The 24,921-nt window shown below is 36.7% G+C and overlaps 2 protein-coding genes across 3 annotated transcripts; both read right to left on the reverse strand.

Annotated features, from left to right (window-relative positions):
- Positions 1-27: 27 nt before the first annotated feature.
- LOC123767711 (uncharacterized) lies at positions 28-2,210 on the reverse strand. 2 transcript variants are annotated; one of them, XM_045757652.2, is made up of 3 exons: positions 2,113-2,210; positions 1,154-1,560; positions 28-453 (listed from the first exon to the last, which is right to left on the reverse strand). In XM_045757652.2, the coding sequence occupies exons 2-3, from the start codon at positions 1,558-1,560 to the stop codon at positions 207-209; spliced, it is 654 nt and encodes a 217-aa protein (XP_045613608.2). In that variant the 5' UTR covers positions 2,113-2,210; the 3' UTR covers positions 28-206. The 2 variants fall into 2 exon arrangements, with proteins under 2 accessions (XP_045613608.2, XP_045613598.2); XM_045757642.2 differs by having other exon boundaries at positions 2,073-2,167.
- A 9,830-nt stretch (positions 2,211-12,040) lies between these two features.
- Positions 12,041-21,372, reverse strand: LOC123767702 (uncharacterized). The gene is made up of 3 exons (XM_069317147.1): positions 18,761-21,372; positions 18,277-18,418; positions 12,041-16,575 (listed from the first exon to the last, which is right to left on the reverse strand). The coding sequence occupies exons 1-3, from the start codon at positions 18,822-18,824 to the stop codon at positions 16,317-16,319; spliced, it is 465 nt and encodes a 154-aa protein (XP_069173248.1). The 5' UTR covers positions 18,825-21,372; the 3' UTR covers positions 12,041-16,316.
- Positions 21,373-24,921: the final 3,549 nt, after the last annotated feature.

Genomic DNA, 24,921 nt, shown 5'->3' on the forward strand with positions numbered 1-24,921 from the left:
CAGTTGAGCTCAATAAAAGTAAACAAATCAACTTAATAGTTTATACTGTTTGGACTCACATTATCATGTACAATATAAATAGTAAAACAAGTGTCACAGTTATCATGGAGGTCGACTCCGCCTAAGGCCTGGGCGTGCTGACGACGTCATCAACGCTGAAGTAACCAACGCTGATGACATCAACGCTGAAGTAATCAACGCTGATATTAACCTCCGCCAGCGCATCTGAAGATGGGAAGTTGGGCCTGTCCCGCCTGGCAGAAGTAGGAGAGGCGGATGGTGGTGCTGGTGTTGGTGTAGAGCATGGTGACGGTGGTGGTGGTTTGTGATGAGGTCCATATGGTGATGAACTTGGCATCATTAGACACGGGTGAATCTGGGGACTTTGGCGCGGTGTCTTCCACATCTGGTTTGTCCTTTACCTCGCCCAAGCTGCCGTCCAGCTCAGCATCCCTGTGAAATTACAAGAGTCTCAATAAACATTTCCATACTGAATATCCGATGTTAAGCAATGTCGTGTATCTATCCTTGTGAGGGGAGCAAGTCCCATAATTGCCTCCTCCTGTTCCACGAGCTTACCTAAAGTAATGTGCTAATAATGCTAGCACATGATTCGCGCAAGATGCGAAAACAAGAATCTCTCAACCTTAGAGGAGAGAAGAAGAGGGAATATGATCGCTACATACAAATTACTGAAGACAAATATGGTGGCCAAGGACAGCCTCTTTAAATTTAGGGCAATTAGGACAAGAAGACACAGGTAGAAGATGAAAGCCAAATAAATCGAAGAAAATACTCGTACTCTGCAAGAATTAAAAATTTATGGAAGCCTCTCCATTCACAAGAGCTAGAGTAAATACGTCACAGAACTTGAACTTCAGGAAAGTTAAAACAAAACTGCGTCTCTTACCAGTAAGGTAAGAGACGGGTCCCGTGACTGTTAGGTAATCACTGTTAATAGATCACTCTTAAATCCCAACGAAACATTAAATGTAACACTTTTTTATGAGAATCTTTCGTTGTTCTCTTTCTGTATCTGTACTCATTTTTTTTGCATCTCTGCTCAAACTTTCTTTTCAATCTACTCGCCTTCTCATTGCTTTATATCCCCTTCCTTTTATTTATTATTTTGGAAACATGTTTATACACCTACCCTTCGTCAGCAGAGGTTAAGTCCAAGAACCTTTGCATGCTCTTCTTCTTGCGCCGCCCTTGACAGACCGCCTTGGAGGTGCCGGAGAGGCAGGAGAAGAACACTGTAGACGTCACCATCACCACACTGGTGTAGGTCCTGGTCGACGCCACTCCGAAGAAGCGTTCACGATCACTGATTTCTGGGGAGAGTCTGGCATCGGTGTCAATGGCAGCCCCCTCAGGCTTCGACAGCTCCTGCGGCGTCGCCTCCTCCTGCGGCGTCACCTCCTGGGGCGTCACTTCAGGGGGCGTCACCTCCTCCTGCGGCGTCACCTCCTGCTGTGGCGTCACCTCCTCCTGGGGCGTCACCTCCACAGCCGCCGACGCCACCGCCAGACACACCACCATCAGCGCCCAGCCTCGCATCTGTACAATCATGTGAACATTAATACCGTGTAGCGGCGATGGAGGCACAAAGGAGTTTACCCCGGGAGCAAGCTTAATTGATGCTACATTAGTAACTGATATTATTGAGTTATGTGAACGAGGACGTGAATGTAAACTTGCAAGGTGGTAGAAACACCGATAATTTCTTAACTCGGCCACATATTAACTGTTAAGTGAATAGAGGCATCAGATGACAAAGTGTGCCCACCTGTTTCTGTCCTGCCTGATAGTTGGGTATCATTACTGATGCTGGCAGCAGTAATCATGCAGTACTACAACAATTACACCATCTGTACTAGTATCACCTATAATTGGAATGGTGCCCAACCACTTGGACGGTCGGGGATTGAACGCCGACCTGCATGAAACAAGACCGTCGCTCTACCGTCCAGCCCAAGTGGTTGAGCACCACGAGTGAAATGAAACAAACAAGTAGTCATTATTCTTGGCATACTACTGCTGCAGGTGTTACCATCACCATCACCACTCACCATTCTCACCAGGGCTATCACCTCTCACCATACAACTTACGTCTGACACTCAGACAGATGAAGAAACTGACAGTAGTTGTGGTGCGGGGGTAGTGTATATATACTCTACAGCACAAGGTTATAATATAGCATCTCATTTTCCTCACAGCCTCTCCCAGTTTTGTTAAATTTGTTTTACCTGAATCAACGGAGATTTCACATTAATATTATCTCTTTCCTGTTAACTGTTTTCCTGCAGAGTCCAACGGCTTCTCTGTGTGGGACACCGGAACAGCGAGCAAACTTGTGGACGATCATTTAAGCTAGCGAGAGAAATTAGAGCTAGTCAGAAAGGATTTGTCCAATAATATTAAGTGGTCGTAAAAAGTCTAAAGCATTAAAATCAAGTTCATATACAATTGTCGGATACTGAGGAAGAAGACGTGAGAACATTCTAAAAATTATAAAGGTACGAGTAATTATGAAATGAGAATTGTCAAGTCAGTGTGGCTATAAACTGTGTGATAGTGCACATTAAACTACCGCTCAAGATGAGTATGGAGTGCACAATAAACTACCGCTCAAGATGAGTATGGAGTGCACAATAAACTACCGCTCACAGGATGAGTATGGGATGCACAATAAACTACCGCTCACAGGATGAGTATGGAGTGCACAATAAACTACCGCTCACAAGATGAGTATGGGATGCACAATAAACTATTGCTCATGAGTATGGGGTGCACAATAAACTACTGCTCATGAGTATGGGGCGAACAATAAACTACCACACAGAGAATGAGTATGGGGTGCACATTAAACTACCGCTCACAGGATGAGTATGGGGTGCACAATAAACTGTGTTGTCGCAGGATATGTATTGCCTGTTATTAACATATATATGTGAATGTGGGTGGGATATGATGAGCGTGGCACACAGGTATAATGGGTGAGAGTGGGTGTGTGGGTGATGCTGGGTGGGGGTCAAAGTGAGCATGTGGGTGAATGTTATTTTAAGTCAGGGTTGATTGTTTGGGACTGAGGTTGCTGGGTGGGTAGCTTTCTGGGTTTAAATATTTGGTAGGATGGGAATCTTGGAGAAGGTAACTAGGGTTAGGGAAGGGGGGTTCAGAATGTTATGATGAGTTTGGAATTGGTGGGGGTTAGTGAGGTGGTTGTGAGGGTATATATATATATATTTCTGCAACTATATATATATTATATATAAACTATATATATATATTTCTGCAACTATATATATATTATATATAAACTATATATATATATATATTTCTGAGGTGGCACGGGCTATTCATGCCCGTGCCACCTCTTGGGTGACTTAATTTTCATCAATCTGCATGCAACAGCATCAACACCTATGGTGGTCGTTCTGCAAGCTATCAGTTGTTAGAAAATATATGTTGGAGCAGCTGCCGATGTTCACTGTATCTCAAATGAAGAAGTGCACACCACACTGACTCCAGGAGAGTATACAGGTATCTCCCATCACTGGGTTGTCAGCCTTGCTCCAGTGTGTCAACATTATTCTAGAGAAAGAACTACAAGGCATTCTCAAACTAAAATTTGATTCTTAGTGTTAGTAGACTATGGGGACTCGATTCTCCATCAATGGGGATTAGATTTGACATTATCCAAGAAAGCTACGTGAAAGTGGAATGATTCACTGTTCATAGAATGTTATCTGTTGTTATCCATCAGTGGATAACATCCATCATGGATGTTATCCATCAGTGTTATCTGTTGAATAATACAACGACACTGCTACTGCTAGACTACACTGTCCAATAAGGATACAAAACTTAAGTTTTTATCATAAATGTTGTAAGTTTCAAGTCAATATAATGAACTTTCTCAAGATATTGCACAGCAATTCAAAATTATGGTTGTTATGGAACTACTATATTGTTACTACTACTATATTCTTGAGCTCAACTTCAACAGAATTGCATGTGTGCAGACATTCTGGTGCAGTTAATTGTGTTAGTGTGTTTAGATCTTCCCATGCCAACATACGAATAAAATGGTTTTAAGAATCAGCCACAAAAGTGTTCTCCAGACATCACACAGAGAGCAAGCAAGCATTGTGTGAAAACTAGAAGCTATACCTATTGGACATACCTTAGTACAGGGTTCTCATAATATAGAAACTCCGACACCTTTACTCCTTCACTCATTTATTAATCTTCTTCTAGTCAGGTTTTTCTTCAGCTTCTTCTAAAGCTGTAACTATAATTTACTACTTTGTACTCAAAGGTGAAAGTAATTAAAAATATATATTTCTATTTATTTTACTCATTTTACAGTTCAAAATTTGTCAATACAGTATATTTCCTGTTTATGATTATAAATAGAAAACTTAAGATATATTTAATTTATCACAGGATATTGATAGAAATATTATCCATAATTCAGACCTTGCTAATTATCACTACATATCACATTATGGCATAAATTTTATCATAGCGCATATAAATGACGACATTATAATCGAAAGTTGTGTATAACAAGGTATAAAGTCTGAAAATGATCAAGTCTAAAGACTTGTTGCAATCCCAACAATAAAGGCAGTAAAACCGATTGATGGAAGTTTCCACATGTTCTCAAAGATGTATGCAATCTTTCAAACTGAAATTCATCTTGGTTCAAAAACTATTAAGTATGCTACATGCACATTATTATATGTAATAGAGTAATAACAATATTCATAAATGACCTTAGATAGCAATACTTCAAAATGTTATGGAAAAACTTACTCCAGTAGCTCCCTTTACTAATAAGCTACAGTATAACAAAAGAAACACATGTATGACAACACAATGGCCACTTTTTTTAACATCACTTAAAATGCAAATATTTTTAAATGAAAATGGATTTATGCAAGAAAAGTAAAATGAATTATATTTACACAATAGATAACAAGAAACTAGGGCATAACTTACACACTACGCCAGCAGAAATGTATAATTTATATTATATAAATTATACCCCTACCGGTACTTGACTAAATGGAAATGGATGTAGGGGAAGGCCAAAGATTCCTAAAAAGAGGGAATAGGGATGTGAGAGTGAAATGCAAACATGCAGGAATGATCTCGTGTGCTGTAGTATGACCAGGGAGCCTGATCAAATTCTCACACCGTGGCCGAGATATTCAAACTATCTAAAATACAGTCAGGTTTGTTCTCGACTCATAATCGGGAATTCTGGGTTCGAATTCCGGGCTGGACAGAGATATATTTGGGTGCGTTTCCTTTGGCCTAATATGTCTGTTCACCTATCAGTAAACAGGTACCCAGGTGTTAGTCAGCTTGTTGTGGGGTTGCATTTTGGGGAGGGTCAGTAATTCTACCTTGGGGAGAGGTGGGAACATTGATATAAGTCTAACATGTATACTGTATATGCATTGGCTGCCTGTCCCCAAACACAATGAATTATGAATTAGTAATTTACTTCTTATAATTAACAGTTATACACACAAAACAAATACAATAAAGCTTAGTAATAATGTATAAAAACTATGATAAAAATTATGATATTTTAAAAACTTAAGAAGAAAGTATTACCATACAAATAAAACTGAACAATGGGGTCATTTTATAATATCTCAACCAGCTGTACTTGAGCAATAAGGCCAAGATGAGAGAGGGTAGCTTAGTCGCAGGTCATAATGTGACAGGTTATCCACATCATATTGAGTGATGTCTCCCACCTTGCCTGGACACCAGATGAAATTTACAGCATTACCAAATAAGTTACAACTGTATGCTTCGCAAGGAATTAAAAGTAACAACCAAAATTCAGCATTGTATAATAGAAATAATAAATAAAAACAAAATAAAAATTAGTCCATAGTCATCAACTTTTAAAATTACGTACCTTTAAACACACTGATGCCATAATGCTTTCAAAATGAAATAAAACTTTTATCATATAATGAACAGAAATTAATGCATTCTTATATAATCTTTGCCAACACAGGTGATGCATTACATTCCTTTTTATTGAGAAATACTTATCAAAATGAACTACTGTACAGAACTGAAAAATTCCTCCTAGAAGAAATATACTGACAACAGTGACTGATGAAGGTTAAAGTATTCTGTTACTAAGATCTATCAAGTATTGTACAGAATATTTACATCTTCCGACAAATGTGTGTGCTCTTAACAGCTTAAAATTCACATACAGTACATGTACTTCATGCTATTACCGCATTATACAAATAATAATTATGTAATTATTTTGCTACAGTAATGAGTATAGTATAAAAGTAAAAAACTATTGTATATTAATATAAAATTGTCTTGCTAAGAAGGTGGTTCATCAGAGATATCTACATATATATTATCATAGAGACATATTATCTGTGAAGGTAGCCCAGAAAAGGCACACACAGTTTCTATACGTTTAGCATCATTTAGTCACAGTCTTCAGCTTACATTACTATGGGAACATACACATGCACCTTTTTATTATTACCATGCACAATGCAAACGTATTCATTCCCTCCCTATTAATCACTTTAAGCCTTGTTCCTTACCATATCTTGTGCCATGATCACAATCATCCCTACTTTCTCACACTCACTATGTCCATTCATCTTTTTCCTGGACGTCACCCTTATTGCTATATTCACTTAACATCCTCCAACCTTCTTGGCACACTATTCTCAATCTTGCACTTTATAGGCTTTTGCACTAAATCTCACTTCGCAAGATTTTTATGCCTTACACTATCCCTCCCCCAACATCACAGACTTATCAATTGCTCACTTCTACTGTTGTGATTATTGATTTTATCAGACATCTATTCCAGGTATTTAAACTGACAAACAACTTTTAGTACTTCACCACTGTGTTTTTCTCACTAAAAATTTTCCTTGACTAGCCTTTCATAAATTTCATTCTCACTCTACTAAAGAACTATCATTTGCATACCCTATATCAAATTTAACATACTCCAACCAATTGGGGTGGACGGTAGGGTGGACGGTAGAGTGACGGTAGAGTGACGGTCTCGCTTCATGCAGGTCGGCATTCAATCCCCGACCATCAGTAGTTGGGCATCCTTCCTTCCCTACAATCCCATCCCAAATCCTTATCCTGATCCCTTCCAAGTGCTATATAGTCGTAATGGCCTGGCCCTTTCTCCTGATAATTACCTTACCTTACTCATTTTATTCCTATATACAGTACAATATTTATATCTTTCTCCAATATTGTTATCGTGACCGGTTTCACCTCATCCATGTACAATATACAGTATAATAAACAATCACAATGATGTTACACAACTTTAGTGGGCACCTCCATTAATATCAAACCAATAATATCAGTAACTGGTATCATTAACTATTGCACATGCATTACTTCTTACATAAAAATGTTTCACATCATGTAATAGAACTCTGCTAACTACATACATGCTCATGACTCTCTAGTCATACTTTATTAATTTTATTATATATTATTCACCTATAAAAACTTTCTCGCATGCCTTCTCTATAAACCGTTTCAATACCAATACTCTATCAGATTGAAGTGCACACTTTCACTGCAGAACCCATCTTGTTCATCACTGGCCATTTTCTAAATGATATCCTGTACTATTTCAAACACTTTCCTGTTGTACACTTTGCCTATTACCTTAATGAACTAGTGTCTCTATAATTCTTCCTTTCTTTGTTCTCTATTTTTACAGTAGCAAAAATCACTGCTCTCTTTTTTTTTCCAATTCCCTGGCACAGTACCAGTATTCCACTGGCAACTTCTCCACACACACACACACACACACACACACACACACACACACTCTCTATTACTTTTGTATTTTTTATTGAATTTAATCAGACCCTGTAACTCAATAGGGTCACTACTAAAAGATCCCAGGTTTGATTTCTCTGCCAGGGCAAATATTGGGGCATATTTCCTGTGTAATGACTGGTATGTACAATCTAGTACTTTTACAAAGTTTACGTGTACTGTAAGTAAGGAAGTGGATGTTATTAACTGTAAGGAAGTGGATGTTATTCATTATTATTTTGATTGCATTTCTTTCAAGTGTAACTTGTATCCCTCTCCTCACACCTTCCACCTGATGCAACTGTTCACAGGTACCTGGGAATCAGACAATTTTTGCGGGTTGCAACGACTGACTTTCCTTGGAAGGTTAGTAGTTGGCCTAGGGGTAGGGGTAGGGGGGGGAACACTAGAAATTGTGGGAAACAATGTCAAAGGTCTGACCACATTTCAGCTTCCTGCCAAAAGTACGCACCTCATAAATACACAGTATATATCAGCTGATATACTATTAGTGTGAGACACTAATGAGTGCGATATATTCATATCACACCAGCACATGCAATTTTGTTCACGTAAGTATCTCTCTCATCACTTCTGCCCAACAATTTTGACAGTTGAGAGGTGGGACCAATGAGCCAAAGCTCAACTAGGTGAGTATAGACTTAACAGAAGGTAAAGTTTCTTTAAATATTGGGTGGGAGAGAAAACTAAAATACAGTATGTAGTAATTAATCATGAAAAAATGATATTTCAAGCAACAAAATCAAATCAAATAAATTACTCTAAAGGCAAACATAAAAATAGCTTAAATCTAAATTATCCCAACAATTGGTTTGATGTAATTTTAGATTATGCCAGTAGAAGACAACAAATTCTACATACTCTATTTTAATAATGGAGAGTCTGAAGAAAGGAATACTTTATCAAAAGAAAGTGCCACGCACCAGTGATTCGGAAGCGAACAGCATTTGAGCTATATAAAAGTGCACAATGAAGGGTTGAATGAATAAGGTGTTATTCATGAGGGTGTATACAAATCCTTGAGCTTTGCTACAGCACCTATTCTTTCCTTAATATTGTTACAAATTCATTACTATACAATGGCACAAAATTTCATTCGAAAAACACACATCTCCAATAAAATGTTTTGAACAAATATTTTACATATAAAAACTAAAAAATTACTACTATATTTATTCCTGTTATAATTACTAAAGTATTGTATTATATATATATATATTATATATAAAATTTGAAATAAATTAATGTCAATAATATATTCGACCCTCATATAATGCCGTTGCACACACTCAACACTACCAAGCAACACACATTTAGTGTTGGCACGCTATATAATATACAGCATACAAATCCAGTTTTTTTTATGAATAAACCCTAACATATGTTTAGATGTTGAGCTCATGAAAATCATTTAGAAATTAAAATGGCTCTCACTGAAATTTCTGGTCCCAGATACCACAGTATTGTGCATAGATTTTCTAGGGCCATAGATTTTTCTGTGGTCCAGATACAACAGTACAGTACACAGATCTTTTAACACAAAACAACACAGCGGTGTCTATAGATTTTATAGGATAAAATATCATACAATAGTATACAGAGCTTCTGGCCCCCGATACTACAGCATCTTTTATAATTGTACACATTACTATAAATGCCAACTTTTTGGTACAGTATTATGGTTAATATTGCAATAATTCAACTAAGATATGTGTAGTAATAAAAGATTCAGCAAAAGAGTGCAAGAGATTCAGCAAAAGATTGCAACAGATTCATTCCAAGATTCAGCAAGAGATTTGTTACAAGATCCAAGCACAGAATAGGAATGCACAAATTCTTTAGAAATAAAAACAGAAATAATAACGTTAATTAGATAAGATAGCTATGATATTTAACTTTTGAGGCAACCAAATTAGAAGATTCATTCACTTGTCCTTCCTGTAACACCCTCTAACCACAACACAGATGTACATCACATTTAAAAAATATATTTACCTTGAATAATAAAGTTACTGTATTCATCAATCAATCCAATTTTGACTGCTTAGCTTATGTTTATGCTTATTGCTTCTCAGTTACATCTTTGACATCACTGTTCTCAGGCAACTTTAAGTGAGAAGTCGGCTGATGTCAAAACCATCAGTACATTTTTTCAAAGTGTCGAATGATAAAAATTATGGGGAAGACTGGACATTATGAGTATAGCTTTTATCCTGTAACTACCCTTAGGTAATTAAGGTGAATAATTTGTAAGCATTATAACGAATGTCCTTAGTAACCTACAGAGTTTGGAAGCATTTTAGTCACAGCTTCCTTAATACAAATATTATTATATCTACGTTGAAGCATGATTTTATTCCTGATATGATAAAAGCTGCTGCTAATGCCATGACTTAGAAACATGCCTGCATTGTGCAACTTAGGCAAAAAAGCAAAAAAATAAAAAAATAATTTACACCATTAAAGTATCAAAGTGTACACTGGTAGTAATTTGGGCCTACTGTACAGAAAAACATGATCACATTTTATGTTTTATATATATATATATATATATATATATATATATATATATATATATATATATATATATATTATATATATATATATATATAATATATATATATATATATATAATATATATATATATATATAATATATATATATATAATATATATATATATATATATAATATATATATATAATATATATATATATATATATATATATATAATATATATATATAATATATATATATATATATTATATATATAATATATATATTATATATATAATATATATAATATATATATTATATATATAATATATATATTATATATATAATATATATATTATATATATAATATATATATTATATATATAATATATATATTATATATATAATATATATATTATATATATAATATATATATTATATATATAATATATATATTATATATATAATATATATATTATATATATAATATATATATATATTATATATATAATATATATATATATTATATATAATATATATATATTATATATATAATATATTATATATATATTATATATATATTATATATATATTATTTATATATTATATATACAGTATATTATATATATATTATATATATATTATATATATATTATATATATATATATATATATATAAAATATAATTTATACATCTGATACTAGAATCTGACAAAGGATAATGTTACATAATTTATGAGCATTTCCAAGTTATAGGCAATACAATGATATAACTAAAAACTTCCAAAATGTGCATTACAGTACTGTACTAAACTCTTGTGTTCTGCTTGTTTCCATGTCTTACATAAAGCATTTATTCTTTACCTAAAGACAGACAACCTTTCAGCTGACAACAGTTCCAGCCAATAATAATATATATAACATGACAATGTACGTGAAAATGTGGTACAATTCTATACAGATCAGTACTATGTGATAATACCCCTTCACCAGACTTCACATCAAGTCAACTTTGAGCAGAACAGTACAAATAAATTTATAAACATTGAGTATACAATTATTGCATTACAGTATTTAACATTATGGCTGTAGTTAATTACACATTGGCATACTATTTAATGCTTGTAGCAAAATGAAATAGTCATATTACCTCGATAACATCCTTAATATTTTTGTCACTTTGGCTACCCCCCGGGGCAACAGACGTTGATTCAACCACGAATCAACATTGATCCTACGCTCACTAAACATACCTCAAGCATGTTTTACCTGCTGGCTAAATAGGTCTACTTTTAGTATCATCATTACCGAGTTTCTCTTCTTCAATTATCTGCACAACCAAATACCAGTACAGTACTAATTTTTTTTATTTTTTATTTTTTACAGAAACTGTGAAAGACACTTGTACAGAATCTCTTAAAACTACACTGGTCCTACGTGGATCAGTTTTCACCATGCACAATGGCTATTTTAGCAGTAAAACTTAGGTGACAAAAGATATTTTTATATATTTTATGCATGAAGCATTCAATTTTCATATTTAATTTAAAAAACTAATAAAATAAAGTGCAATACATTATAACTAGAATAATGATAAAAAAGGAGATCACGTCTGCCGATGGTGTTATCCCATCATTTAAATAACATTCCAAGTCATAGTTAACATGTTATTAAATACATTACAATAAACACTACCAATACTACTTGGCCCATTTATTCAAAATTCATCAAAATTTTAGGAATCACTTGGAAGACTCCTTTCATTATGTGTAATTAATGTCTAAATAATAAAACACGATACTGAAGGTAAATTGAGATAGTAAAATCAGAGAACCTATTTTTAAAGCAAAATCAGAGAACCTATTTTTAAAGCATCCTCTCAATTTGGATTATGTACAGGTGGAAAACTGGCATGCCCTAAACTAACACACAACATGAAATACTAAACAGAAATTCAGGTCGAGTAGCAATTTACATCTTCTAAATCGTTTTGTTTCTACTATTAAGGCACAGAAACACTTGGACAAAGAAGGATATCAATATTTTAAAATGAATCCAAGACTAAATTCAATTATTTTGAGAGTAATTTCTTAAAACTAGCATCGGTATGTTTCTCTGATTCCTTAAATTATGAATTTCAGCATGTTTTTTCAAACATTGAAAATACATCACTACCACCACTCCACTTCCCACTTTTATACAAGAAAACACACAAAACAAGAAACTCGAGATGAAATTAGGTACAGAGATCACAAGCATTATAAGTCATGAATTTAAAAACAAAGGATAAAACATTAACACTAATTATCAACGTCATGTGTTGCTATCACTCTGAGTTTGGTGCAATTTCTGCCAGTTGTGGCTCAATGTTTGTAAACAATAATAGACAAACTTACGAAAGAACCGATATGTCGAGATGCCAACAACTGCTTTACATTAGACAAAAATGCATGCTGGTATTACAGTTCATTCAGTTCTCTAATACAATGGCTGGTGGGCTCAATGCTTTAAGCAGCAATGTGGTATGCCATATGCAACCCAAATCTGCAACACAAAGCATACTTAAACTTTTATTACTAATTTTATTTGTAAAAAACTTTTTTCTGATATAACTCACTGTTCTCTTTAATTCTATTAAGAGAATGCCAGAATATAACTATATATTGCACATGCATATATAAAACTTCTATTCATACTCGTGCACAATTTAAAAGCAATAAAACCAGCATTAAATGTAATGAAATGCCAGTATTCTGGGTGAGCCCCGGGGCCTTCCTGACACTATGCTACTGATATCGTGTCAAGGAGACAACGGGGATCCCCACAAAAAAGATATCAAATGACCAACCTGGTTCATGTTGGTTATTGTAAAAATGTGTCAAAATTTAAATACAGTAAAAATAAATGTGTCAAAAAGGTAGAAAAGTGTCAAAATCGTATTATCAGGAGAGTGACTCCACTCATCCGTCTCACGTACCATTTACTCTATTACCACAATTTTAATTTATATCCAACAGTCTAGGAAAGCATTCAAAAAAATATAAGTGGAATAACTTCTCCACTCATTGGCATTTGATTTGCATAATATTAGTTAATATCTTTAAATATACAATGATTTCACATCAAAAATTTTCAGCTTCGAATCACAGCATTATTTACATACACAAAATTTTGTATAAATTAACTTATATTTCACATAAAAGACATTCAATATAGTGAAATAAGTTATAAATACAATAATTCTGTTCAAGTGAAATGAGTTAACCACTGCACTGCACCACCAGACATAGCATGGGGTATGGCAGTGTGTCACCCGACTCAGGAGCAACGTTAAGGCATCGTATGATTCAAAATGTGCCCGCAGTAGGTTGGGTACAAGATGGACACCCAAGACCTCCAGTGAACGGCAACCATCTTGATAAAAATTCCCAGCATGCCCAGGGCTGCGGGTTTGCTCAGTTCTGAGTGAGCAAAATTGGCTGGCGTGCCTCCGACTCTCAATCCCCTGTTGGACGCAATGTCGCAAAATCACTCTCTGATGATGAAATTCAAACCTTATGGTTTGAAGATGATAATAGTGATATTGATTAAGCAAGGCACAATAAAGACCTAACACAAGTGTTGAATACAAGTGATACAGCACGGATGAGGACGATACAGCGAGCGTATCCAATACAGGGGAGCACCAAGCGTGTTGCAGCCTCCCAGGCCATCGCCCTAACCATTATCACCAGTACCTGTGTTGTTTTCTGGGTTCAGTGATGCTGTTTCTGATACAAGTATCAGAGACAAACAGTGTTAGCGGCTTCCATGGTGGTGTTACTATACCAGTGGTAGTGGTGCCAGTACAAGGAGCACGGGTGAACTCACCAGGGAGGACTGTGATAATTTTGTACCACACAAACTATCGAATTTGGAAAGTGTGAAAAGTATTCAGCGATATCAGACAAAAATTTTGAGATTACTTTGTACCAGGACAGAACTTTGTCACTGATCTCTTTCTAGATCTTTTCAAGACTACCATACACATCACAAGCTTGGCTACATACCACCTACAGGAACTGAAGCCAAATGTGTACATGAGTGCATTGTTTGCAAGCACACAGAACGAAGAAACAGGAAGCAAAAATCTGTGTGTTCCTGATGCATCGAGTGCAAAGCCGCACTGTGCACCATGGACTGCTGCTTTGATTATCATTCACTTCTGAAGTACTGAGTATGTATGACTGTAAATAGTGTGTGAGTGTACATAGTATAAATAAATTGGATATTGAACAAGTAATATTGCAACAAAAACAAATTTTATGGACACATTAGTGACTCATGTATTAGTTCCTCAGAACATTATGAATATTCTACTGTGTACATATTGTAAAGGACACAAATGTGCATCAGATACAATAAAAAAAATTAGAAAGCATTGAAAATGCATTTAAAAAATGAATGAAAATACATTTGTGGCAACTCACGAGTCTTGAACTGCCCGCGCGACCGCCTCCAGGAGCTTTCAGCACGGGTGAACATGTATCGGTGATGTCACATTGCCACAGCCAAAGCAATTTGATTTTTTTTTTTTTACATGTACATGTTCAGGGAAAAGATTTTAAAAATTTAAAAAAAAAAAAAAAGAAAAAAAAAACTCTTTGGGAGGAACATTTCAATTTCCGCGCACTACCAAAATGTCACAGTAAAAGCCGCACAGCATGGAGGTTAATGTATCTTAAATTTTGTGTAGAAATAATGCTGTAACTTAAAAAGCTTCGACTAGGTTTTATGTAGACAACCTATACACATCGCACAAAAATATATCGGTAGTATACAAATACAAATTTAAATCATGACTTTCTACTACTTTTTATTCATATTTTGCTGGACTCATTAGTAAAATATTATAACTGTAGCATCTTGTTTTTGGCACTACTCTAACTTCTTGACTTTGTCACCAATGCACAAAAACAATAAAATATGCAATTAAATGCACAGTAAGTTTTTAATACACTCTGTTTAACTTTCTTTACAAAACTTGTATATTAACATGATCACAGCTAATTCACAAATTAACTTGTGTGCCATTGCCAAGTATTGTTTTACATACGCATGTTACAAAGTAATTATTAAGTTACTAGCTTTCTCCATTTAATATTCTGCACATGTGCATAATCTGCTATCATGTTAAAAAAAAAAATATTTTGCTAGCTGCTTTAAATAACTTATATAAGGATCCATCCTCATCCAGTATTAAACTGAACTGTACTCTTCTTCACTCTTATCACACAAAGTATGATATTCCAAACCAAACCTTATGAGTGACTGTATAAGGTCAGACAAATAAGATATTGACACAGAGACGAGTGCTCATACACATCGAGTGCAACTGTCCACAGCCAGGGAACTCTCAGAAACTTTCAAGCACGCAACCCGTTACGTCACCTCTCACCGTAGGAGTTCATAATAGCCGAGCACAAGCCTTAGAAACATTCCTTATATTTCCTTAAACATTTTCATTACACACCTAAATGCTACTGAAGGCTTCACTGATATGCCAGATATTTTTAATATTAATTGCAAACCAAAATATTTGACTCAAAGCTAATAATGATGTATTTATTTTCTAAATATTTGATGCGAGGTATGTACTGGTCATGCAATAGATCCAACACTACTGTAACACATTTTATTATTGTACTCTATTTTAAGGCCTCTGATATTACAGTATGAAAATAATCCCATATCTCTGTAGCAAATTTATTTTTGTTTAAGATTATTAACTTCTCAAGTAAATGTGAACATGTTCACAATATTCTTGATGCCTTCATTGTACAAACAAAATTTAAACAACGATTTTTAACTATTCTTGATCCCCTAAGATTTCCCCACTAGCCTAGTAGTTTCTCCAAGCTTTATAAAACGATTGTGGCACTTGTAGAGTTTATGGGGTAGCACCTTGTGAATTTATTCCATCACCAGTATGACCATTTTCTGCATGCGCCTCTTTAGGAGGGCCTTCTGGAAAGAGCATCTCATAGCTGGGTGGATACTCTCCCACCTCAGGGCATGGAGGAGCATTGCTCTTCCAGCTCTGGTTTGCATCAGACATGACTACTGCCTCATATGGTGGAAGAGTATGTTGTCGTTGAAGGGCTGGTGCCGAGGGAACTTGAGTTTGTCCGCCTGGTGGTACAGGAGTCCTGAAATTGTGATGTGCACTTCAAATATGCTATAGGTATATCAGATCTCCAAAAGATTGAAACAGTAATTATGTAGAATTAATAATAATATTAATTCAGTACAGTAGTAATAATACAGTACTGAATCGTATAGTAATTTGTCACCAAGTTTTAAACATTACATGAAAGAGAATGTATGCTATTATCCCAGTACAACTCAAATGATGACCACCTCAAATAAACCACCCAATCATAAGGCTAGATAAGAAGAACTTTATATAATTATCCGATTACTAAATTTGGCAAACAGAGACATTTTTTAACTGAAATACGGTGTCCTCTAGACCTGGCTGTCTTGGAAGACCAGCCCAACTTAGCCAAGAAATTCAAGTGATAAATGTAATGAAACATCCTTTTCTATGCAAGGCCCTCAGTAACTTCAGAACTTCCAGTTTAGTAGTGCCTCAGGAAGTTGCATCAGGCTTTTGTGGCAATCTCTTGGCTACCAAAAGCAAGGAAAAGAATCACTGTCTCTCTCTACAAGACAAGGGATATGGCACCCATTGCATAGCAGGGGTTAACTCGACCACACTAGAGTTCAACCACCCCGTACTGACCGAAAGGAACTGCAGGGTAGGCAGCAGGCCCTGGATCCCCCTGACACTAAAGGAGGGGTTAAAGCTCACCTCCACTGCAGGCCCGAGGACACCACCCATAAGACCCATGCACTGTGGGTCCAAGAGTTTGCAAAATTGGTGAGACATCCTGCCACATCACCATCAAAAGGGCACACTGCAAAAAGACAACATAACAACAACCTTGAACAGGAGCAGCAAAAGCTGGGGAAGTACTATGGCCCCAGAATCTGACACTTCCAGTGGCCTTTTCCCAATCAACAACAGGTGAGGTCTAATCCCGAGAAGACTGCTCCTGAGCAGCAGAAACAGAATCCTATTGCAAAAGAAGACCATGGGGCTGGAAGGCAACAGATGCAGCTGACATAATAAGAGGCAATAGCTACTTCAGGACATGGAAGAGATGAAAGCGGGGTGGTGGATAAAAGGAGGAAAAGTTCATGCTGAATCCAAAGCATGGGCTGACATAGTCCACTTGTATACCAACTGAACCAAAAAGAAATCCGACAGCCTCACACTGGAGAAGAGCGAGCAACATGGGCATTTACATTTATTTTGATTTATTTATAAATACAAGAGTTCTTACATTCCTGCAAAGCCACTAGCACGCATAGCGTTTCGGGCAAGTCCTTAATCCTATATTCCCGGAATACGACCGGCAAAATCGTTTGACAACCAGGTACCCATTTAACTGTTGGGTAAACAGAAGCTACAGTTAAGGATTGACGCCCAGTAAATCCTCCCCGGCCAAGACACGAACCCAGGACAAAGCACTCGAGAAACGCCAGGCAAGCGTCTTACCACTACGCCACGGGGCCTGTATCACCTCTGAAGCCCCAGTAGCAAACAGCAGGATCGCAATCCCTGGTACTGAAGTCCCAGTACCACACACATATTTTAAAATACGTGTGTGCATCTAAGTAAACCATCCAATGCAAGATTAAGCAATTCTTTCATGTCATGTCGATCACACAATTCCGACACTACAACATATTTTACAAGTCCAGAAAATACACAATACATAGTACAGTACATGCATTAATTATGAGAACAGGTTGTCAAATCTTATGTACAGCATTAACCTTACCCAGATGGCGTAGCACTGCGAGACTTGGCCTTCATGATAATGGTGAAGAGGCAGCAGATGACAAGACCTGCACCGACCACGCCTGCCAGTGCAGTGATGATTGTTGTTGTAGTGGAGAATACTGGTTGATACACTGCCCTCACTGCACATGGTAATGAGAGAAAAAGAATACAGTACACTATGGTAATTACTGTATTTAATTACTGTATTGTTATATTTATTAGGTTAGGTTTAGGTTACATTTTTGTTGGGTGAAATGAAGTACTTGCTAGGCCGTTTCAAGTTTTCTGTTGGGGGATATCTAGTTCTTTATTGAGTGATTTGTAGTACTTTGTTAGGAGAAACTTAAGGAAATTCCTGTTTCAATTCTTCCTTTGTGGTCTGATACTGTCAGACCACACACACACACACAAATTAACAGCTATATTGCCATTCAATAAAATGCTGCCACTAACACTACAATATACATATCAAATGTACTAACCTGAGCAACGCACTTCATCTCCTCCACCAGAGGGAAAGCCACAGTTGAGGTGGTTGTCACACATGTACCGCTGGTCAATGCAGAAGTTCTCATTCCCAGTACACTTGAATTTCCCTTGGCAAGCCTCTGTAAACACTAAATGTCAACCACAGACTGCATTAGACAGGTAAATAACTACAGCCAAGAGAAAGAACAGAGAAATAAGATGCAAGTACCTGTAGAACAGCTGAGCTTAAGCACTACACCTAATGTGAAAATACATACCGGTACAGTAATTATCAGAAGAGGACACAAAGCCTGGGTCTAATGTGAAAAGATGACTACTGTATGCTGTATATACTGCAGCTAAAGCAACATTCATAAAATGGAAAGATATAATATAAAAATATAATGCAGAAAATCTACAGAATTATTAGAAACCTAAATATTAAGTAACGATGCCACCAATATTTTACTACAGTTTACTGTACAGTATACAGTATTTGCTTTTAATATAAACTAGCAAGAATAACTTTATTAATTTTCAAGACAAGAAGCATAACAAAGATACCAATTATAGTACAGGGTAGGACTAAAAATTAGCAATCATCTATAGAAATGTTCAACTAGTCAATATAATCTTATCCAATATACATCAAGATGGGTTGGTGTGCTACCAATAAAGTTAGTTATACAGTACTGTGGTCCCTCCAAAATTCACATCTCCAAGTAATGAAACCCTTCAACACATTGTGCTACCAGACCGCCCTCCCAAAACTAAACAAATTTCAGTTTAAATCCAGGCATTGGAATGGTTATAGTGAAATAAAGAGTGTCACATACAGTAATTTTTAGCAGATCATATATGGTTTCCCTTTTTTTCTTTTGCTATTTTCAGACTTTTTAAAAGTAAATATTTTAAATTTTGTGTCCTTTAATAAATATTTTACCGTGCTTAACGGCACAAAAAGTAGAAAATTAAATGTAAATTCATTCTGATTATTCATATATTCGGGTTACTAGGATTTGAATTACCAAGCTCTTACAATAACCTGGATTGGGTAGTGAATTATATAATCTAGATTTTTTGAAGTGCCAATGTATATTAAACAAATATTTAAAATGGGAAATCTGATCACTGTGCATTTCCTGCGATAACATAAAGGTGTAAAACATGAGAACTAATGAACAAATTCACAAGGGACGTGACGAGGGTTCGAACCTACATCCGAGAGGATCCCAGACGCTGCCTTATTCATCCAATTTGTTCATTTGATGTATCACGCTATTGTGATTTCTGTGTGTAATGATAACTAATGCAGTACAATAATTAAACAAAGAGAAGCTGGTTGAAGAGAAATATCAGTGACATACTCTGCATGTAAATAATATTTTGCTTGTAAGAGCTTTATCAAACCTATCTTATAGACAAAGCTAGTGGTAATAAGATATGAAAGGTAAACACAGGTAGAGGTGAGGTGAGGAGATAAAGGTGGGATGAAGTCATGAGTAAGGCCGGGTGACATCATGGAGCCCAAGGTGTGGCCAGGCCAGAGTAGCAAGGTATACCGTATCATAATTTACATGACGTCACTATTAATTTAGCCGGAGAGCGGTAGTAATGTAACAGCTTTGGCAGCCTCAAGCACCCTTTTAAGTTACCATCTCCAGTACTGTAGAGTATTCGCTGGCATTTGTGAGCCAACACTTTACATACACATGAATGCTTGTTCTACAATTCTACAGCAGAGGCTGAATTAAACTTTAACCATTGACCATGCATGTGATGGCAGGAGCAGCTACAATACTGAGGAGGCGTAAAGCGCTCTTCTTGCAAGCAAGTTATAAACCACTGAATAATTTATGTTTGTACTGTACAGTATTTAGAATAGCACAATCTCAGCATGGCCAGATGAAACCATAGCAACTGTCATCACTCTGGCGGGTCATCTGTAATGCTTGGAACCATGCCTACCCTTGTCTTCAATCACTAATTTAATTTTGGTCAAGAAAATATCTAACGATATGCATGGAAAGTAACTGATTAAAATAAAGGTGGTTTCCAATTTAATGACATATAGCTTAATAAATTTTGACACGCCCACTGCCAAAAAAAAACAAAAAAAAAAAAACAAAAATTATATCAAAATCTTTGTTGCCATTAATTAATGTACAGTACAGGGTACTCTAAACACTAAACTGCTAAATTACAGATGTGAAAAACTGAAATGTTTTGGTCTACCCTGGACCATTATTAAATTTTAATTTTGTAAATGTCAAGTGAAAACAAAATTGTAATCACCTTTCTACATGTCATTTGCCTTGCTATTTTGTCCTAGTCGCAGTACTGTACTGTGATATTATTCTTATTTTTACCATTACTATTACTAATACTGAAACACGACAAGAGTAACAATGCGTCAGTAATCTTTGTTAGTGTTACAAACATGCATGCATGTGCACAAATGCCAAGCTCAAGAAAGGAAAGAGTTTTTGACTGTAGTTATTCATACCAAATATTTTCACTCTGTATACTGTAATGAGAGAAGAAAGTTTCAAAAAGGCGAGAATAATATTTTTAATTAACATTTTACAAATTAAAGTAACCATTACTTGTTATTTAAAAAAAAAAAAAACTGTGTTGAATGTAATGAAACACAATTTTCTGGGTGAGCGCCGGAGGCTCCCTGGAGCTATCGGTCTAATGTGTGTTATATTAGACTGGGGCATTAGTCTATGGAGTTCAGCCTATTGGAACCTATTGGAACCTATTGGAACCAAGCCAGAACCTGGCTCCCTCTCAGAGAGGTTTAGGGAGCAATGACCCTGGAACCCCCCTCCCTGTGGTTGGGGGTATGCTTATCTGCCATCAACCAGCATCGTCATCAGAGCCCCGGCACTGATGACGACACCTGGCCACCACACACAACACTGCATTAGTCGCCACGAAGGCTAACACAGCCTTAGGAAATTGAGGCCAGAGAAGACGTCCACCCTGGACAACATTAGCTAATGAACTGAAATGCTGGGTAGCCTGCGCAGGTAGGAGAGGGTTGTGCAGACGAGTGGCGTAGCAGTGGAATGTGACGTTTGCTTGTTTGCTCATATTCCTTGGGATTGGAGGGAGTTCTGCCTCTCTTTTCATTTTTTGGTTGTACCTTTCTTATCATGTGGGGTTTTGTTTTGTTATGCCTAACTTTCTGGGGTACCTAACCTCTTTCGATGGCAGATAAGGAAAACCCCCAACCACAGGGAGTGGGGGGGGGGGGGGGTTCCTGGGCCATTGCTCCCTGAAACCTCTCCGAGGCGGGCCAGGTTCTGGCTTGTGGTCCCCGGAAGGCTGAACTCCATAGACTAATGCCCCGGTCTAATATAACACACATTAGCCAAAAAGCTCCAGGGAGCCAAAGGGGCTCCACACAGAAAAACTTATTTACAGATATTTAAAAAAAATAATGAATATAGAAAAAATTTAATATGATAAAAACTTTTCAAAATAGAATCATTTGATTGCTCTCTAAGGTAAGGATCCATCGAGTTGCACGAGAAGATCATGACAAGTCAGGAAAGACAAAATTCTGGCAATGATTCCAGAGAAATCTTTTCATAATGTCCCTACAAATTAGACACAGAATTTTCCTGTCCTGAATCAAACCTGTTTGCTCAAAATCAAAATCAAAGCATGGCGCTCCCCCCTGTACTGGATATGCTCGTTGTATCATCCTCATCCATGCTGTATCACTTGTATCTGACATTTGTGTTAGGTCTTTATAGTGCCTTGCTTAGTAAATATCACTACCCTTATCTTCTTCAAATCAGAAGATCTGAATTTCATCATCAGAAAGTGATCTTTTGACACCGCATCTGACAGGGGATTGGGAGTCGGAGGTGCATACGCCAGCCATGGTTGCTCACTCAAAACTGAGTTAACCCGCAGCCCCGGGCATACTGGGAATTTTTTTTCAAAATGGCTGCCACTCACTGGAGGTCTCAGGCATCCATCTCGTACCCAACCTACTGCGCGCATTTCGAAACTTACGATATCCTAACATCACTCCTGAGTAAGGTGGCGCACCGCCATACCGTGTTATGTCAGGTGGTGCATTGCAGTGGTTAAGTACCCATAGTGTGTGTGTACTGTGTTTTGCAGTCCTTGTACTTTATCTAATGCATAAAACCTACCGAGAAATTACTGTAATTTAACTACCAGGTGGCTTATTTCCCTGAAGACTACAAACACTTTTACTGTATAAGGTTCTGCTTGGGTACCATATGACTAAGATCTACATACATATACCCTTTGTAGAAAGTGTTTTGTGCCCTGCCTGACTCTGCCATGATCCTGACAATGTGCACAGAATCACTATACCTTTGGGAGCAGCAGTATAATGCAAATCTAAAACAGTAATGAAACCAAATATTTATTGATTTTCAACAGGAAATTATTTTCTTCCCATTTATGTCAAATTAATCAAAATATTATTTTAAATTTGAATCTTTTTGGTGATGAGCATTAAAGGTACAGCGCCAATTTACAATATACTACACTGTATAAATCTCAGTTTTAAAATACACAAATTCAAATTCTATGTACAGGTTGCCCTCGAAGTGCACGAGTGATATATTGCTGGAAAACTTTGTGCGGAGAAAATTGAGCATGCATTAAACCAACTTTGTATTGGAAAATAGGAATATGTTACTGAAAACTTCTAAAGTACGTAAGTACTTTTTATCCACTCAATGAAATACCTGCCAGAACATTACATAATGAAGTGCAAATTCTTGGAAGGTGCCACGATGCAAAAACTTGCACAAAACACAAAATAATTGTGACTCCTCACAAGGTCAGATAGTGGAATTTGGTCATTACACTCCATAACAATATTGACCAAACCACACACTAGAAAGTGAAGGGACGACAACGTTTTGATCTGTCCTGGGCAATTCTCAAGTCAATTGTCTCGAGTCAATCGACTTGAGAATGGTCCAGGACGGACCAAAACGTTGTCGTCCCTTCACTAGAAAGTGTGTGGTTTGGTCAGTATATTTCAGCCACGTTACTGTGACTCCTCGTCCTGCACTCCATAACAATTTTTGACTGCATGATTGCATGAATTCCAGGCACTAACATAGTGCCTGGAATTATTACTGGTGAATATACCCCCTCACACCATTGAATTTTAATGCCAAAACAAAATCACAATGGACTAAATTTGTATTATCCAAACTTGTATAGAGTGAGTGTAACGACCGCTTACCCTGTCGTAATAACCGCGGCCTTATTGTAATAACCCAATGTTCCCCAGTATTACTCCTGTTATCGTGTTATCTCTCGTGATCGTAATATACGCTCTCTGTTGTACGTCTCTGTCTCTCTTCACTCAATACCCCAGCTTAACACTGTTACAGTCCAGCATGACCCCTCACTGGACGGCCACGTATGTAAGAGGAATATTAAATGAGGAAGATACACCAAGGACAAGGGTTATTAGTTAAAAAAAACAATAACATAACACATTAACACTGCCACCACCTTCCTGACCAACCATACCTGAATGTGTCTATCACCGATCCCCCAGGAAGGCAAGGAATCAGTAACCATGGGACTCCGGGTAATATGAATTTCAGTAATAAATTTTGGAAAATTAGTTTGTGTAATTTACGTTAACTTATTTTGAATCCAAGGGCAACTTTAGTATCTATTAATTGTTAGGAGAACCTGGGGGCTTCCAATACAACACCTAAAAATGACAAAGTAGCAAAATATATCAAAGGGGAGTTAAGTGAATACCACTGGACAAGCTATACAATTTATTTTATGAAACATGTAAACTAAGACAATTTGAACACATCACCTATTCTATTTTCCCTAGAGGCACAATGGATATTTACCGAGGACACAAAAACTCAAGTGCTACTCTACCTTAAATACCCGCACTACGGCCACGATGTTGATGGCTGCCCTCAGCCCCGAGGATACGGGCTTGCGGCCCTGTTCCTAATACACTCCCAAGACACACTGATGAAATTTTGTTTTTCCAACTTATTGCTGGGAAGGATTACTCCTCCCACCATCTAATACAGCCCCAGGGCTCCACCCATTATTTTGGCCCTGGCCAACCATTTAACACGTAGGCCTGAGGTCTGGCTCTCTAGGGCCAATAAGGACTTGGCCCTTATCT

Source organism: Procambarus clarkii, chromosome 86, assembly GCF_040958095.1.
Source record: "Procambarus clarkii isolate CNS0578487 chromosome 86, FALCON_Pclarkii_2.0, whole genome shotgun sequence".
NCBI lineage: Eukaryota > Metazoa > Arthropoda > Malacostraca > Decapoda > Cambaridae > Procambarus > Procambarus clarkii.

Bases quoted from the DNA above. Each gene is read 5' to 3' on its own strand.
- LOC123767711 (XM_045757642.2), bottom strand. The intron at 454-1,153 runs GTAGGTGTATAA...GTAATTTCACAG, and splicing joins TTAACCTCTGCTGACGAAGG to GGATGCTGAGCTGGACGGCA.
- LOC123767702 (XM_069317147.1), bottom strand. From the start codon at position 18,824: ATGTGTGACAACCACCTCAACTGTGGCTTTCCCTCTGGTGGAGGAGAT. The intron at 18,419-18,760 runs GTTAGTACATTT...TACCATGTGCAG, and splicing joins AGATGAAGTGCGTTGCTCAG to TGAGGGCAGTGTATCAACCA. The intron at 16,576-18,276 runs GTAAGGTTAATG...TCACAATTTCAG, and splicing joins CGCAGTGCTACGCCATCTGG to GACTCCTGTACCACCAGGCG.